Source organism: Solanum stenotomum, chromosome 4, assembly GCF_019186545.1.
Source record: "Solanum stenotomum isolate F172 chromosome 4, ASM1918654v1, whole genome shotgun sequence".
Taxonomy (NCBI): Eukaryota; Viridiplantae; Streptophyta; class Magnoliopsida; order Solanales; family Solanaceae; genus Solanum; species Solanum stenotomum.
Genome location: NC_064285.1, coordinates 4,211,621 through 4,231,609, shown reverse-complemented (window position 1 = coordinate 4,231,609; position 19,989 = coordinate 4,211,621). Strand labels below are relative to the sequence as shown.

At 28.2% G+C, this 19,989-nt stretch overlaps 1 protein-coding gene across 1 annotated transcript; it reads left to right on the top strand.

Annotated features, from left to right (window-relative positions):
* The first annotated feature begins 16,158 nt into the window (after positions 1-16,158).
* LOC125862249 (probable xyloglucan glycosyltransferase 12) lies at positions 16,159-19,011 on the top strand. The gene is made up of 5 exons (XM_049542281.1): positions 16,159-16,981; positions 17,322-17,630; positions 17,758-18,048; positions 18,134-18,247; positions 18,352-19,011. Exons 1-5 carry the CDS (start codon positions 16,256-16,258, stop codon positions 18,976-18,978), a joined length of 2,067 nt encoding a protein of 688 aa, XP_049398238.1. The 5' UTR covers positions 16,159-16,255; the 3' UTR covers positions 18,979-19,011.
* Positions 19,012-19,989: the final 978 nt, after the last annotated feature.

Below are 19,989 nucleotides of genomic sequence, written 5' to 3'. Positions count from 1 at the left end.
CTTTTGTGAGACAGAAAAAATGAGCTGCTAAAAATAAATTTTTTGAAGAAGAAGGTATAGTAGGGAGGCGCGTAGGCTTTTTGTATTTTTCTACTTTCTCAAAAAGGCGCGTCGGTTGAAAATGATTATTTTTTACTATTTTGGTCTTTTCAGAGAGTCCAATTTATAATAATTACTTATTTTTTATAGTTAAAAGGATAAAAATTACCTTTAAAATATTACTACTAAATATTTATCTAAACATATCTCAACTGTTCCTTGTTTAATTTGGAGAGACTTGCTGAAAACATTCCTAAATTCGGTTCTACAAGATTTTGAGACCATAAAAAGTCATTTTACTTGACTAACTAAACGTAAATACACCTCGATCTTACAACATGCGTGAAATACACTCCTAAATTCTCGTCAAGTTTAGGAGTGTTTTCAACACTTTTTATCGACTTCTTATTAACAGTCTCATGTTCCTACAAGATTATGAAACTACTTGCTATGTCACGCTGCTGATCAGAGGTGTATCTAAATTTATTTAGTCAAGTAAAGAGGTATTTTTAAGGCAGTCAAAATTCAAAAATAAAACTAATAATGTGTCAACTTTGGATGTTTTCAATATTTCTCTTAATATTTAATGATAATCCAGATTAAAAAAAAAACTTACATACATGGTAATTTGTATGAAACTCAAAAAATAAAATATTTTAGTATATTGTCGAATCTTTACTCTATTTATTTTTATATTTTTTATAGTATGGTTTACGTGGTGAGAGGGTAGATTTTGCGGGCCCGACGGAAGTGCCACGTGGATTTAATGGGTGTACATACCGACTTAACTGTCATTGTCGCATTTTGATTTTGATTGGTGTACGTAACTTTAAGTAAAGGAAATACACATATTGAAATTTTGTTCATATTTATTGTTCACGTGGATTTGTTTTATATTTAAAGCGTTTATTTTAGACTTTTATATTTGTACAATTTAATAATATGCATTATTTAGTCTAAACTTTGATTCAGTGTATATTCAACTTTTTTCACTTTTCTCTTTTTCTATATTTTAATGTGGTTTGAATGGGTGGATTTGTTGTCAATAAATTTAAGAATAAGAATACTTTTGGAATGAAAGTTTAGGTAATTGTTAGCGTCTCTTTGATGTGGTAAAATTATAGAGTCACGTATCATTTTATTTGTTGAGAAGAAAGTAAAAAAGTATTTGTATATATTTTTTTCAAAGAGTGTAAAAGAAAAATATGACAATAAATATGAAACGACGCCAACAATATAGTTATATATAACTTGATGCAATTCTCTTTTTAAGGTCTCAATGTTCTCGTGGAATTTACTACATCAATATCACTTTAGGTTGTATGTGATAGATAGCAATAAAATTTGATTAGTATGTAGAATTTTGGATTTCGAATAACTCTATGGTTCTAAAAAATGTGAGGAACACTTTTTATTTTATCTATTATATGTTTAATATGCAACGTTAAGAGTGTCTAAAAAATAGTATTAAGTTTTAATTGAGATCAAAATGAAAAGTGATAACAACTTGAAGAGGCCGTTTATGCATTTGGTCTAGATTTATATATGTTAAATTAAATAAATAGTGTATTTTCTTTACTACTAGTAAAATTTCACAAATTTAACATTTTTTTTATATTTAGAACCTACAATATGAGACTGTTTTTTTTCTTAACAAGATGTTTCGAGTTTGAGTTCTAGTTACCAAACAATTCTTAATAGGGAGCGTTTCTTCTATATGGGATCATATGCAGTGCGAATTTGAAATAGTTGGATTTCAATGTGGATATTGAACACTGATAAAACCAAAAAAAGAACATCATCATAGAAAAATTGAAAAAGAAAAAAAGATGCCTAAGAGAAGACGTAAATTCTTGCAAAGCTATTACATCCTCAAAATGTGAAGGTCGAAGGGAATATATTTATCCACATAGTGAAACTAATGGTGGACATTTGATGGTCCACTTTCTTAGATACGTAGTGTGTTTATTAGAGGAATATATATCAAAATAAAGATTAAAAAAACGATGGTATCAATTTGATATTTTGATATTATCGCTATAAAGAAGAGTTTTGGGATTATTTCTTTTTATAAAAAAAGGGGATCAAAATTTAATAAATTTCAAACTTTTCCATAGTTGTTGCAATGAGTATTTGAGTGTTTTTGCTTGAATCGTATAAGATGAAAGTCTCATATAGTACTGTTCTAAGAGGGAGAGTTTCACCTAACTCTCGTAATAAAGTAAATGATTGGTTTGAAGAATGTTAGTAGTCTAAAGTTAAAAATGAATCGGAGACTTTAAACTTTTAATTTTTAATTTTTTTAAATGTGTAGAATATATCAAAATGCTATTTAATTTTATGGTTTTAAACATGTCACATAAATAATTAAAAATTAAAAATTTATAAAATAAATAACTATTTTTTTTCAAACAGACAAAGTTAAAAATTAAAATAAAGATTGTATAAAACATATTTTTTAAAAGAAAATCGTATAATAATTTTATTATTGCTAAAAAAATAATGCCCCTCAAATTTAGAGGTCTAATGAAGGTGCCTTATTTTCTAAGGCATAGAACCGATCCTGTGTTTATCTTGTAACCGCCCAAGAATATAACACAATCCTATGTGGGCCCTGTTATTCGAGGTGACTCGAATATCATCGATTATTTATAAATAGGAAAATTATGTTGAATATAAATTATTTTGTTTGTATATTGATTATTGACAAATGAAATATTTAAAATGAAGTTCTGATAAATTTTAAATTCTTAATACACTTTCATATCTTAGATTAATTAGTCATGCATGTGAGTGCATGCATATGTATTTATAATATCTTATATTTATTATAATAAATCATGAAAAGAAAGATCAACTTGTTAGTTCTTAATTAATAAGTAATTAATATCGATAGTGTTATGTGGTGTTTATATTATCGTGTCAACCACGAGTTTAGTCCAACTGATTTAAGACTAAAGCATAGTCAATTAATTGCTTGAATTAATGCTAGAATTAGCTAGAATGCCTTTATTTGGAAACACTTTAATTATATCCACAAAAAAGGTCTTCATATATATTGTAAAATATCTGATTTAGTCAAGTCTTAATATAAAATATGAATATTGAATATTGATTAATCATTTTTCATATATTTAATATAAATTATAGTAAAATTTTTAGGGTTTCTCCATCTTTAATTAAGGATTTTGAATTTGAGTCCTTTGAAATGAAAATTCGAAAGTGTCTCCCCAAAAATTGGGCCCAACAATACACAAAATTTAATTTAATCGAATAATACTGGTACTGATTAGAGGTGTCAAATAAGTGGATTAGACTGAAAATGCGGGTTATAACCCAACTCGTCCGATTCTTCTTAAAGTTTAATTGCTTTAATTTATTTATTCTTTTATAAATTATAAAATTATTATTTTTCTTTATTATGACTATATGTGATATGTCAAATATGATTAGACTGAAAAAGTTGAACAAATAATAGACGAATTTTTCCCCTTCCCCCAAACTTGAACGGATAGAACTTGATTTTAACGCCCCTAGTATTAATAAATCGAGTGGAAAACATTTCCCGCATCATAGAAACCTAAGTAAGGATATGAGACCCCAATCCGTAGCACACAAAAAAATCGTAAAAATATAATATAAATGTCATTTAAAACGAGACTCTTGATTAAAGACGCTAAATCATCATCTACTGAACTAGTTGTGAGCTACTTTTGCCAAACTTTCTACTTTAATACGTAAATTATTGCAAGACAAGACATTGATTAGGACCTCCTAATTGAGTGGCTGTAATTATCAAGGTATATTAGAAAATGAAATATATATTGCCAGCTAGGAAACAAAGTTGATATTTATTATGGCATTTAATTAAAATCATGGCGTGGATATATAGAGATTTTTTTTTAAAAGAAGCAAAAAGAAACATCTTTTGTCCACTTATACATAACTACTCCAAATATACATAATTTTCAAAATATTTTGTCACTTTGTCAACCATGAAAAATAGTACAATTCCAATTCAACAATTTAATTAGTTTTTCTCTTTGTTTGATTGAAACAATTGAGTTTTTTTTGTTCTTATGTTCACATCATAGAGAAAATAGTTGCCACATGTTTTGGGTTTGGCAATTTTGAATGTTTGCGACATTTATGTTTCAGTCGACAAGTGGCGGTTGATCGAGGACTTCCATCATTAACTATTAATCAATAGATAGGTTAAAAATTTGAGTCATGCGAAAAAATAAATGAAAATATTATTGATATAAAATCCTCTTGAAGTGGGGTGGGGTGGGGAAAATATTTATGTTTCATTTAAGTGTTGAAATATGAACTCATCCAAAAAATTTATGAAGATTATGGCAATATCTTGTAATATATATGTTCATGTCTCTGTCTCACTAGGACTTATAATGTAGTATAACTAAGTGATTGGTTTAATGATAGTGATAGCATTAATTTTAGGTTGAATATAACGATGAAATCTTAAATTTGTTAGTAAATTTTATTTATATGCTTGAACTATGACATGTTTAAATTAAGCACATGAACACATGATAAAGTGTTTCTAGTCGATACTTTCGGTTCATATTTTGGAAAATTAAAATTTTCATATGTATTCTCGAGCGTTTGTTAAATAGATATAAGTTAATCACATAAAATATATCTCATCCTTGAAACTATACACATCAATACCAATTGAAACAAGCGTAACGTTTTACTACTTGTTAAAGCCAAACACCTTATACAAAGCACCAAGCCACAGGCTGCAGAAAGAACAACAACAGTAATCATTTAATATATTTTTAATTGACTTAGCTTCTTTAAAATTTTAAAATCTCCCCTTTTAGCCAGAGATATCGATATCACGGCAGAGAAGACCATGGCGAAGAACATGGAGAAGAAGATGATGGATGTTATGGTTGGAATAAATTAATTTATATGGTGATAGTTTTAGTTTTTAATCTCAACTTTTAACCGATTATTAATTTATTTAGATTTGTCACGGTAAAATTATTTTTCCATGTGGCGTATCATGTGGAAGAATTTTTAGATAAAAGAGAGTGTACGTACACACATCATCAGAAACTAATTAATGTGTTTTGCTAACTATTGAGTAATAGTCCAAGTAGAAAACTCACAATCTCAATAACTCAAATATGTAAAAAAAACTTAAAATATTTACCTCTCTCAGAGTTAGCGATAAGAGTACAGCCATCCATGTGGTAGTGGGCGAACAGAGAGTAGGTGCATCATTCAAATTAGGCTTAAGTCATCAGCGGCCCCTTAAAATTGTCCGCATAATTCACTTAGACACCTTAACTAAGACTAGTACCTATTGAACACTTTTACCAATTCAAAAATTGTTCCTATTAGGAATTTTTTGATAATCAGCAAAATATATGAAGAGTGTGTGATACACTTGCGATGACATGGCAAAATGGCTAATTAAAAAATAACATGTGGCACTGGGCCCCAAAAATTATAAAAAAAATAATTTTGTTTAAAATTATTTCAAACACTTTTTATATCTAATTTTTTTAAAAAGAAAAAGAAAAAAATGAAAATGTTAACCTATTCTACCCAATCCCACCCCTACCCAACCCCCTTTCATCTTCATCTTCTTTCCAAAACACATTCTTTCTCAAATCACAAAACCTAATTCTTTTCAAATAACTTGAATATTAACTTTTTTAAAAATATATATATACATTTTCATAGTAAGAGTGAAGAAGAAAGAAAATTTTGCCGGCGGTTATTCATTTCTACGTCGATGACAAAATGAAATTGATAGCTCAAAAATTAATTCTTTCAAATTTTTGAATGTCATTTTTGATAAATTTAATGGGTTTATATATGAATTTGAGTAAAAATCTTTATTCAAAAATTGTGATAAACAAATATCGGCTAACTTTTTTTATACGTAAAAATCATTTATCTTCTTTCTTCTTCTTCATATTTGTTCCTTATTTTTATGAAATTTAAAATAAATCATACGAAAGTAAGCTTACTTTCTTTCAAATATGAATCTTCATAGTTGATTTTTATTTATCTTCATATTTGGAAGAAATAATATTCCTTTTTTATAAAAAAGAAAGAAAAACAATGTTGGAACTAAAATGAAGAAAGTTTTGCAAACTAAAGTATGAAGAAGATGATAGGTAGGGAGTGGGGTCCTTTTCTTTTTTGAAAAAAGTGTAAATGAAAGAAGAAAAATGTTTTTAAGTTAATTATAATGTCAAGTGTCAATAAAAGAAGAAAAAATGTAAAAAAAAATTAAAACAGACACTATTTTGAATCTTTTCACGCGCTTTAGGGAAGTGCAAAATACATTTTTTGCCATATTAGCGTTTTGTGTTTAATAGGTACATATTTTAAACAATTTAGGTGCTCAATAGATACAAGTCTAAGTTAAGGTATCTAAGTGAATTATGCGGACAACTTTAAGGGCAGTCGATGACTTAAGCCTTCAAATTATGAAGGGATTTGAGAAGATCACACAACAAAACAAGGGAAAAGGCTCAAATATGCCATCGAACTTTCAGAAAAGGCTCATTTATGCCATCCGTTAAAAGTTTGGCTCATCTATGCCATTACCGTTTAAGAAAAGGCTCATTCATGCCATTATTTTTTAACGGTGGTTTTGCAAAACCATTTTTTACACGTGGCCAATTATAATTCGGCCACGTCATTATTTTTTTTAGAATTTTTGATTTTTTATTATTAAAAAAATAATGACGTGGTCGAATTATAATTGGCCAGGTGTAAAAAATGATTTTACAAAAAATGTTTGTTCAAAATTTTGATTTTTTATTATAAAAAAAATAATGACATGACCGAATTATAATTGGCCACAAGTAAAAAATGGTTTTGCAAAATCACCGTTAAAAAATAATGGCATGAATGAGCCTTTTTCTTAAACAGTAATGACATAGATGAGCCAAACTTTTAACGGATGGCATAAATGAGCCTTTTTTAAAAGTTCGATGGCATATTTGAGCCTTTTCCCACAAAACAATATCAGACAATGACAGTCATCCCTCCACCAATTAATGGATGGCACATATTGATTGCATCACCCATGAATTAAACTAAAACAACCAATTATAAAATACAGTAATCCAATTAAATTGTTGTTGAATTTCATAAAGAGCGTTATTAGAGATTTTTATAATTCGTTATTGAAATTCTACTTTGCAGTAATTATTGGAAATTTGGGGATTTTATAAAAGGGAAATTGCTAATTACTTAGATTTTAATCAATAATAAAGACGTACTAGATTATAGTTTTTAAATATCAAAATTTAAGCGAATAGTTTACTATCAATTATAATCATTCAAGTGTGTTAATCGTAAAATATGTAAGTCTTCTACAACCTCTCTGTCAAATTAAGAGAAGTGAAAATTTCATATATGACATATATGACATATATTAGACTAATATTTTCAAGTTATAGCAGTAGAATTAAACTTTCAAGTTGTAACAATAAAATATTTTAGGTTGTAACAATTTTTTTTTTAAAAAAAGCTTTTTTTAAATAATTGTAAAAAAAAAAAAATTGAAAAAAATAAAAAGATAAAAAAATAAAATAATTCGTTTCTGAAAAAAAAGGTAAAAAAACGGAAATAAGTGTGTTAATTAAATTTGAATTGATTGAAGATAATTACTAATTAGCATAAATTAAGGAAATTCAAACTAATTAAGAATATTTAGTTTCCTTATTTCACTCTAATTTGTTAAAATTAATTAAAAAATCTGATTTCATCCATTTTCTTTCACGTTTCTCTCTCTTCGATTTTTTTCCAGAAATCTTGTCACTCTCATTTAATTCATATTCGTTTTTATTCAATAATCTTTATTTTCTTAACGGCTTCTTATTAGTATTAATAAAACATAGTGGTAGATGGGATCCTTCAGGTTAGTGTTCTTTGCGATTTTTTATTTGTACCGTAATACAAATCAAACGTTCAAAAAAATTATGAACAATGATTCTAAAAAAAAAACATATTCAGATTTTGTTTGTGAATAATAGTTTTAATTATGGCATTTTTGGTATGAATATTCACTTTTGAAATTACATAAAATTTGTTTGAAATTGGTGTAGATTTTTGTTTGAACATTCATTTTTTGGATGTTTCTGGTTAAAAAATTACATAAAATTTATTTGAATTTGGTATATTGGTTATACCATGTTGGTACGATTTTAGAATTATATTTGAATGAATTTCGTATACTATTTGTCTAATAAATGACAATTAATAGTTACAAGTGGTATTATTTTGGTATTATAGTGGCATGATTCTGCTGTGAAAAAGTGACGACTTATGTAATGAAATAGGTATAATTTTGGCATGAAATAGGTATGAAAAATGTGCATAATAATTATATGAAATTTGTATACTGATTTCAGATTTTTTGTTGTGTATAATAATTTGAATTATGGCGTTTTTTTTTAAAATGTGTAATGTTATATTTTGGTATGAACATTGAATTTGTTCATTATTTGTCTGACGCATTTTTTTTTTTGGTTAAAAAAATAGATAATTTTTTCTTTGGAATTTGTATACTTATACTACCAAGCATGTATGACAATCGATAATGTTTTCGTATGATTTTTGGTTTGATTGGATTTTTTTTTGGCATTATATTGTAATGAATTTTAAGAATAATAATGTAATGAATTTGGTATACTGTTTATTAAAGAAATGAAAAGTAATATTTCTAAGTTGGAATTATTTTGGTATTCTAGTGGCATGATCCTGATATGAATAATTGATAACTTTTGGCATGAACTATGTAAGAAATGTGTGAATAAGAATTGTATGAAGTTTGTATACTGATATAACATATGTGTTTTTACTTTTGTATTCTGTAATAACACATGAAATTGTTTTAAAATAACATATGTATTTTAAGTTTTGTATGAATTTTGTAAGCATAAAAATGGTATGAAATTTGTATATTGATATAACATATGTATAAAAGTTATTTGTACTTTTGTATGATATAATACTGACACAATAATTTATGATGAAACAGAAAAATATGCAATTCAAAAAGTGTTGGAGCAGAAATTATTGTCGCATGGTTCAAAAAGAACTATACGGAGATCACAACTTGTAAATGGTTTGTTGATGTGAAATTCAAGAGGTCTAAGACTACGTGCAGTACATGTCGTCGGGAGGAACACAATAGGAAGGACATGTTCAAATTACCCTTCTGAAAAAAAGACATAATTTATTTTTATTTTTATTTGATTGTTTTATTGTGGAAAACTCATGTTTTGATTTATTTTGTCTTTTAAGTTAATGAATTATAATTTCAGAATATTTATTATGTGTGCTAGTTAATCATTTGTGTATTCAGTGTTTCTCAAATGTATACTCAAAAAATAGGTAATGTTTGTATGCGATTGATATTGACTGGAAAAATTAAGTCAAATCTTAGTATGAAATTGGTATACATTTGGTATCCAACTAAAGTCCCAGTGGTAAAATTGAAAAAAAAACATGTAATTGAGATTTCAACTAAAATAGGCAACGTAAAACTAGTTAATATTGTATCCAATTTGTATAAATTTAGTATTGAATTGATATCCCATTGGAAAATTGAAAAATCAACATGTGGTTGAGATTTCAATCAAATTAGACAACCTAAACAAGTTAATGTTGTATTCAATTGGTATCCAACAAATATCCCAATTGAAAATGAAAAAAAAAATGTAACTGATATTTCAATCAAATTAGACAATCTAAAACAAGTTAATATTTTATCCAATTTATATACACTTGGTATCCAACTTGAAATTTTAGAACAAAGACAAAATATAAAAATGTATAAAATTAGTATCCAACGGGTATAAATCCGGGAAGAATAAATCAGGTTGTAAAACAATGCATATTATATATTGTTGTCAGAAATTGTAGCAAAAGAAATATACATCACCCAAAAATCAAAACATGTAATTAAAAGTCTAAACTGCAATAATTAATACAAGTTCTATATTTTCCTCTCTCTTCAATTTATATTCCGTATTCAAGTGTGATTTTTTTTATCATATTTAAGCTAAAATTTAAGAAATCCTTATTAAAGATTTTATGATCTCATATTATCCATATATATCAACAAATTTCAGAATTAAATATACTTATTTCACCAACAAAACAATACTTTAGATATAGAAAAACACACCAAAAACAAGTTCAAAACTTACGTAAAACGATTTTTTTTCCTCAAGAAATCAAGTTTTAGATTAATTCAAAATAAAAAACGAAATCAAATTTTCAAAATATAGAATTCTTAATTCTAAAAAAAACAATTTTTTAAAAAAACAATATCAAAATTTAAAATAAAAAAAAAAACATCAAGAAAAGCTAAAAAAAAAATAGATTAAAGAGAGAGAAAATTACATTACTATATATAATAAGTGGGAATATCTACTACTTACCACATGACAAGTGTTCATTTGGGCCCATTTATTTATATATATATAATAAGCCACAATGCAAATATATGTAAAGTATTTAGTTACATTGTAACTATCTTGTTAGTTTTCAACCAAAAGCTAACAAGATTTTTAGTTACATATTTATTATTTAGTTAAATCTATATATAATAAGCCACAATGCAAATATATATAAAGTATTTAGTTACATTAACAAGATTTTTAGTTACATATCTATTACTATATATAATAAGTGGGAATATCTACTACTTACCACAGGACAAGTGTTCATTTGGGCCCATTTATTATTTATATGTTTTCAATTTTTAATATATGTTGTCTATCTTATTCTTTTTTTCAACCTTTTATTTTAAACTTCTTGAAATTTAATTACCTATTTATTACTCTCTCTATACACTTTTAATTGTTATGCTTTCCTTTTTAGAGTCAAACTATAACAATTTTAACTAATATTTTACAATGTGTTTTTTCATTATATTCATATGCAAAAAATTACAATTTATAGTACTTTTTGTATAGATTTTGCATATTAAATTTTTTTGTTTAGAATATCAAATTAATACAATCTAATTTAACTTTGAAAATTATTATATTACTACTATTAATAAGAGTGAATGTGAGGAGCTTCCCGTTTATGGGAATTAACAAAAAAATCCTTAGATGTTACTTTTGTAATTTCACATGAAAAATGTAATTCAATTGGTAAGTTAAAGGAGTAGTGCAGCTGCATTTCATTTTTTGTATCCATTGGACTAATTTGTCCACTTAAAACTACAAATAATTCACACAACTTTTTGAAAATATGGGCCCCACTTATTACTACTTAGTTGTATTGCTTTGGTGACTGATATCAACTATTCTCTGTCCAATAATACTTCTCCAGTATTGACTTTATACATTTTTTAAGAAATTATAGATAAAAGAGTAATATTACTATATCATTTTTTAAATATAATAAATATAATGTATTAAAAAATATAATTGAAAAATGACTATAATTAATGATAAGGGGTAAACTATCCATTGATTTCATAAAGTGGACAAGTATTGTAGGACATTCCAAAATAGTATAATAGACAATAATTATTGGACGGATGGAGTAGGATTAAGTTTTTCTTTCAGTACCTTTCTCACATTAATTAATATCTCTCAGCATTCAATTAGTGCTTTAGCAGAATTAATTAGAATACTTTTTACTTAATAATACGCACAATAAGCAATAAGAGGAAGCTTTCGTTGGTCTGTTCTTTTAAGGGTATGTTGCTAAACCATCAACACTGAAAGGTAGCTCTACTGATAATTGTGAAAAAAACCATATTAATGGATTAAAAATCAAAAAGAGGTAATTAAACAATTACCTCTAAAATATTATAAAGACATCTATAAAATTTGGTTGAAGCTCAAAATCTATTAGTGCCATATAAATTAGGATAGAGGAAATAACATATATTATTTGAAATAACATGAAACGTACTACAAATCACACAATAATTAGCAACTTCAAAATTTAAAGGACATACAAAAAATTTGATCAACTCTCAAAGTTCTACTAATGTCACATAGTTTGGGATAGAAAAAGTAATATATACGTAAAATGTACTATAACTCATAATAATTAAATAGCTTCAAAATCTAAAAGACATACAAAATTTGCTTGACTTTCGAAATTCTATCAATGACACATAAATTGGGACAAAGAGAATATTGAAAATTACATATAAAGAATAATTAACCACAATAATCAACAACTTAAAATTTAAAGAACATACAAAAAAATTGTTTGACCGTTAAAATTTTATTAATGTCACATAATTAAAATAAAAAATAAAAATATATGTTGGGCCCGTGCTAGCACGGGCTACTGTAACTAGTGTTAAAATATACAGTGATAATTTTTTTTTTTAAAAAAAATTAAAGGCCCCAATAGTCATTAATAAATAAAAGTTATTTGAATAAGTTAAAAAATCCCTTAAAAGGTGTAATAGATAATTACAAATTGATTCTCTCTTATTTATATTATTTCTCTCACCTATTAATTATATAAAAGGAACTGCAATCAATATAATTAAATAATTAATAATATAAAAATATAAAAAAATTAATCATTTAATAAAGTAAATTTTAATTGATTTTTAAATAAAGTTAAATTTAATTGATATGTTATAACCCGTAATTAAACTGTTATAAGTAAGAATTTTTTAAGAATAGGTTTAAAACTCGTAATATTGTCTCTTAAATGTGTATATGGTGTGATTTCCTTAAGAGAATAACACCTTAAATTTTTGCTGGCACTTGAGTGTCGAATTAATTTGTTCATTCATTAAAATCTTTAAGTTAGCTATTCTCTTTCTCGAGCTCAAGCTATTAGATGGAGGTTGATAACTCCAAAATCTAGTTAATGATGTTTTTTTCCCTAATTTTAACCTCTTTTGTCAAGCAAGTCATATACGAGCGAGTTCTTAATATTTGCAAATCATTAAAAAAATATTATTTACGAAAGAATCTTAATACACAATAATCACGTCTAAGAGCCTACTCCACCAATCTTAAATTATCTGTCATAAAATACTTATCTTAAATTATTTATCGTTTTAAAAGTTTAAAAGGTTAATTTTTTTCTCTTCATTGTATCCTCAGTAGTAATTGTTCTTAACACTACAACACCTCAATTATGGGGTGATTATAACAATAAAGGGTAAAATGGTTAAAACCTTCTCCTAAGTAAAAAGTTATGCCCTCGGTGTCAAAGTACTTGTCATTCTTTTAAAATTATATGTCTGAAAATCCTTGCTATTACATAAATACAAGACAAAATTAATTATTTTTTCTCATTTATCCTTTTTTTTTTTTGATGACAAGGGAAACCCGCAGTCGCTATCCTTTGGGTGCAGACAAGGTAAAACCCCCGCTCCTATGCAATAGCTCCCAAACCACACAGGAGAGATAACCCGCACTAAGCAAGCCTGGTGCGACGAGCTCGACCCATAAGGCAAACCCTTTGCTTTCACAAACAGGGGTTTCGAACTTGAGACCTCCAACATGGAAGTCCCAATTATTACACTTAATTAGAGTAATTTTTGAATATAAAGAGATTAAATCTTAAGACATAAATAAAAATAAAATAGCCAAGTATACCTTCTAATTATTGTTTTCTAAAAAAAGGGTATAAGTAAAAAAAAACATAACATATACTTTGAGACAAAGCGAGCAATAAAATTTACTCATTTTCAATTCTCTATTATTGACATTAATAATAGTACTTCTTCCATTTCTTTACTTGTTCATAGAGTATTTAACTTGGCACCCGATAATAAATAAAAAAATAATTTCACCATATCACCCAAAGAATTAATAAATTTAGTATTTTAAGAAATGCATTAATATTGAAGAAATGATCATAAGTATTAAGAATAAAGATAAATCAGAAATTATGTGATAAATTATCTGTTGATTTTCTAAATTAGTCAAATAAAAATAAACATCTTTTTTCCTCTTTTTAGTATAGTAGACACGTATAGATGAACGTACGGAGAACCTTTCACCAAGGGCAAAATTGTCATTCGCCATTTAATGGCTGTCATTAGGGGTGTACATAGGTCGGTTTGGTTTGATTTTTCATTAAAAAAAAAAACCTAAACCAATTATGTCGGTTTATTAAATCTAAAAACCAAATCAAACCACATAAAGTCGGTTTTTTCGGTTTTGGCTTTAGTCGGTTTTTTCGATTTTTCTTTTATTTTTCTGTTTTTTCAGTTTTTTACAACTATACAGTGTTTGAAAAAGAGATCAATTATATTTTTCCTTACCTGTGTGATAAACTAAACTTAAAAAATGTTAAATGAATAGAAATTTTTGAAAGGACGGTAAAATTCACATGAGTACAAAATATATTTTTTGAAATATCAACGCTCATTATGTTAAATTAATAAGATTAAAGGCTACATGCAAACTGAATACAAAATAAAATATCTACAAAGTAAATTGTTAACTTTGAATTTGAAAAACTATAACAATATAATTGTAACTTCGGATCTAAATACAAAATAAAATATTTACAAATTTTACAAGCCCAAATTTGAAATAAAATATATAAACATTGAAAATTATAAAAACTAACTAAAAATATATTAACAAAGTAGATTATAAATAATATTTTTTATCTATAAATAAAAGAAAATTATATATATATATGTACAAAATTTTCCAAGCCCAAATTGAAATAAAATATATAAACATTGGAAATTATAAACTAACTAAAAATATATTAACAAAGTAGATAATAAATTATATTTTTTATCTATGAATAAAATAAAATTATATATATATTATGTTGGTTTGGTTTGGGTTCGGTTTGACTTTTTTCTTTTAATATCAAACCAAATCAAGAGTGATCGTTTTTTTTTTCCAACCACCAAACCAAACCACAATTTTTTTTTTTTTTTTTTTGGTTTAATTTGATTCGTTGATTTGATTTGACTTTACGATTTGACTTGTACACCCCTAGCTGCCATGATTTAACTCTTTCCTCTATGGATAACATAAACAAAAGTCAACAGACAAAAATTCTTTTACCTTAAAAAAGGAAAACCACTAAAACATATTTTATCTTTTTGTATATCTTTGCCAAATTAATGCAAAATGTTTGATGATAATGAATACGCCGATAGGATAATTAATTTATCTAATCATCCACTACACTTATTTTCTTGTGTGCTATAAGAACGAAACCACATAATTACGTAATCATATACTATTTTCTCTGACTTTTTTTAATTGTCATAGTTTTTTTTTTAAGAGTTAAACGATATGAATTTTGACTAATATTTTAAGATGTATTTTTTCATCATATTGATGATATGAAAAAATGTTGTAATCTATAATATTTTTTGTATAGTTTTTGAATATCTAAAATTTTATTTTAAAATATCAAATTAATGTAATCTAATTTAGCTTTGAAAATTAGTCAAATTGACTCTTGAAAATCGCAATATGAAAACTAAAAAGGAACGGAGAAGAGGAGTATTAATTAGTATTTGTTTCAAAGTAATATCGTTTATTAATGTTTTATCAACTTCCATGCATATATATATATTTGGTTGATAGCTAAAATAACCTCTTTCCAAAAAACAGAAAAAAAAAACTGGATTTTTCTTACCTTAATCCATCAAAACAAAAGGAAGAAACTATTGAAATTACATTCTTTAAATTTCTTCTTTTTTTGTTTCCAAAATTTATCCTATAAATTTTATTTTGTTTTGTCTATTTTCATCTTCTTGAAAATCAAAATTTCAAGAAAAACGTGATGGGCGTTTAATTTCTTGTTTTTGATTTTGATTTTCCATTCTTTTTTCTAAGATTGATAAATCAAAATCAAAGACGTGTTACCATAATAACAATACTTTTTCAGGATTTCGTTCATCAAGTTCTTGTTTGATCTGTTGTTGTTACAACCCCACAATATTCATCTTTTTTGGCATTTGTTTTGCCAAGAATTCTATATTTTCGTCGTATTGTATTAATTTTTTATCTTAAATCATCATAAAGTTTCAATCTTTAGCACATTTTAGGCCAAGATTCATCAAGTTCTTGTTTGATCTGTCGTTGTTAGAACACCACAATATTCGTCTTTTTTGGCATTTGTTTTGCCAAGAACTCTTGTCTTTTCATCATTTTGAGCTAAAATCTACGTAAAGTTTCAATCTTTTTCTCATTTTTGTCCAAGATTTCCAAAAGGGTGTTCACCAAAATCATCAATGGCACCACCCTTTACCTGGTGGGGTGGTAAAGAGACCCAAAGGGGTACTCCTGTAGTAGTAAAAATGGAGAATCCAAATAACTGGTCTATGGTTGAGCTAGAAACTCCATCAGAGGATGATAGTTTCTTGTTAACAAAAGGTGAAAAGGTGAAAAACAAGAATGCAAAACAACTAACATGGGTTCTTCTTCTCAAAGCACATAAAGCAGCAGGTTGTTTAACTTCTATTGCCTCTGCATTGTTCAGTTTTGGTTCCGTTATCCGTCGTCGTGTAGCCACTGGAAAAACAGATTCTTCCACAAGCAATAGTTGGTTCTATTCTTGTATAAAGGTGTTCGTTTGGTTTTCTTTAATCTTATTAGGTTTTGAAATAGCTGCATATTATAAAGGTTGGCACTTTAATACTCATGATCTTCATATTCAGCATTTGTATACATTGGCAAATCCATTAGCTGTGAAGGGTGTTTTTGATTTGCTTTATTCCATATGGGTTGTGGTTAGGGTGGAGTATTTTGCTCCCATTCTTCGATCATTGGCAAATGTGTGTATTGTACTCTTTTTTATCCAGAGTTTGGATAGATTGATCTTGTGTTTGGGTTGTTTATGGATCCGTATATGGAAGATTAAGCCGGTTTTGAAAGATGGTCCGGTGGATCTTGAAGATGGCGATGGTGGTTACTATCCTATGGTTCTTGTTCAAATCCCCATGTGTAATGAAAAAGAGGTAATTTGTTTTGTTCTTTAAAGATACTATAGTCTTTTTCGTCTATTTACCTTTTCAAGGAAGAGGTAAGGTTTGCGTACACGCTACCCTCCATTTGTTGTTGTTGTTGTATTCTTTAAGAATTTCTTGATTTTCTGAATGTTGTCAATTTATTGAGTAGTGGAATGAAAGGGGTCTAAATGGAGTGAAATGGATATTGAGGATTCATGTGGCGAACCTTAACATAGTATGGATTGGAGCGTAGTTGTTGTTTCGTTGTGTTAAGTCTTGTTTTATATGTTTATTGGTGGTTGTTTATTGTTGTTCTGAAAATTGAGTGTTGGTTGGCAATTGGTATCAGGTTTATCAGCAAGCTATTGCAGCTATGTCTAGTTTGGAGTGGCCTAAATCGAAATTGTTGATTCAAATTCTTGATGATTCTGACGATTCCACGACTCAGATGTTGATCAAAGAGGAGGTACATAAATGGCAGAAGGATGGTGTAAACATTGTATATCGTCATAGGGTGATTCGAGAGGGTTACAAAGCTGGCAATCTTAAGTCAGCCATGAATTGCAGCTATGTCAAAGACTATGAATTTGTCGCCATTTTCGATGCTGATTTTCAACCATCACCTGATTTTCTTAAGAGAACTGTTCCTTACTTCAAGGTATTCAACACCCTCCACCCTTGATCATCCCCTTGTCATAATCTTCGTTTCTTGTATATGGTTCGCGTATAGAATATGATCATGTAGTTTGTTTTATTAATTATCGCCTTTCGATTTTGAACTGTAGGATAATGAGGATATAGGGTTGGTTCAAGCAAGATGGTCCTTTGTAAACAAGGAAGAAAATCTTCTAACAAGACTGCAGCACATTAATTTAGCCTTTCATTTTGAAGTCGAACAGCAGGTGAACGGTATCTTTCTGAATTTCTTTGGATTTAACGGGACTGCTGGAGTATGGAGGATTAAGGCATTGGAAGGTTCTGGTGGTTGGTTGGAGAGAACAACAGTTGAGGATATGGACATTGCTGTTAGAGCACATCTCCACGGATGGAAATTCATCTTTCTTAATGATGTCGAGGTACTTTTGCTCACTCGTTGCTAACTTCTTACAAGTAAATGTTTCTTTAGAATGTAAAAGACTTTCTTGGATCGATCATTTTCAGTGCCAGTGTGAGGTACCAGAATCATACGAAGCGTATAGGAAGCAGCAACATAGATGGCATTCAGGGCCAATGCAGTTGTTCCGTCTTTGTTTTCCTGCCATCGTTGAATCAAATGTATATAGCTCAATTCACTTATAGAATATCCATCTATGATCTATCTATGTATGATAATTCGCGTATTGTCTGACATATTATGCTTTTGAATTTGGTTAATGCAGATAAGCATTTGGAAGAAAGGCAACTTGATATTTCTTTTCTTCCTTCTAAGGAAACTGATACTTCCATTTTACTCTTTCACTTTGTTCTGTATAATCCTCCCTATGACCATGTTCGTTCCCGAGGCTACACTCCCTACGTGGGTTGTCTCTTACATCCCCGCCACAATGTCATTTCTCAATATACTTCCGTCCCCTAAATCCTTCCCTTTCATCGTACCATATCTCTTATTCGAGAACACAATGTCTGTGACAAAGTTCAATGCCATGATCTCAGGCCTCTTCCAACTTGGAAGTTCTTATGAATGGATCGTAACCAAGAAATCAGGACGTTCATCCGAGGGTGATCTTTCCTTATTGGTCGATGAAAAACCAAAACATCAAAGAGGTACTTCAGAGCCTAATTTAGGAGACTTGAAGGAGGAAATTAAGCAAAAAGCACGAAAGTCTTCGCGGAAGAAAAAGCACAACAGAATCTATACAAAAGAATTGGCTTTAGCTTTCTTGTTATTGACAGCTGCAGTTAGGAGCCTACTGTCAGCTCAAGGGATCCACTTTTACTTCTTGCTGTTTCAAGGGATATCATTCCTTCTCGTGGGGCTAGACTTGATCGGTGAACAGGTTGACTAGTCGAAGAATATCAATAGGCTTCATGGGGATATACTATCTCAGCTCTACTGTCAAATCAAAGACAGGATAATGCTGAGCCTGGCATTAGCGCGATATGTAAATTTTGAAAAACTGGGGAAACTCTGGAGAGATGATGGCTCTATTGCCTCTCCTCCGAACGTTAAGCCTCTCCCAAACACCAAGATCATCAAGATGTGTTGGAACAAATAGTAGAAAAACGCGTAACAATATATATATATATATATTTGAATACAGAAAACCATCAAGAATGATGATAATATTCCCCATTTATGTCCTGTTTTACATTTGGATTCTTTTGTTCTTTTTAGTACATTGTTTTGTAAGTTGTAGAAAGTTAAAACACCATAGCAGCATACATCTTTTTTCTCCTACACAACAATAGTAATTGTAGCAAAAACTTATATGTCTTGTAAATAAAGGATTGTTGTACATTTTCACAGAAAACTGTCTTTGTGTATCTATCATGTACCAAAAGAGCCAATTCTGTTTCTTGATAACATGTCATGAACCACACTTGCTGCCTTAACTTGACACATCTGTTATTCATGTAAGCAGTATAATTCCGGTATGCAACTTCTTAGCTTTTCTATCGATATAAGTCATGAGAGATACTCACCTATTATAGAAACGTCAGTAAAACATGTCGAATTTAGGTTCCCCAAAGAGAACATGAGTACGATTTTCTTGTCACTCCAATGATCATTATTTTTTTAATTTATAGAAAGGATTTTTTCCTTTAATAAGTCTTAAACAATATGAATCTGAATTAACAAGACCTCAAAGCCGATACTAAATATGAGTATTCTGATATAGTTATTTATTGTCACTGCCTCCCTGGATAGGGTAATTTGCACTCTTCCTACCTTCTTAGATGTGTTAGCAGTTTCTCAGGCTCCCTCTCCGAAATGAGAAACTAAAAGTATCTCTTCCAAGGGTATATCAACAACAATAACTACTCTCGACGACTCATTTTAATCGAATAAAAAGTTA

Coding starts and splice junctions, on each gene's coding strand:
- LOC125862249 (XM_049542281.1), top strand. CDS start 16,256: ATGGCACCACCCTTTACCTGGTGGGGTGGTAAAGAGACCCAAAGGGGT. Junction 17,631..17,757: donor GAACTGTTCCTTACTTCAAG/GTATTCAACACC, acceptor TTTGAACTGTAG/GATAATGAGGATATAGGGTT. Junction 18,248..18,351: donor CTGCCATCGTTGAATCAAAT/GTATATAGCTCA, acceptor TGGTTAATGCAG/ATAAGCATTTGGAAGAAAGG.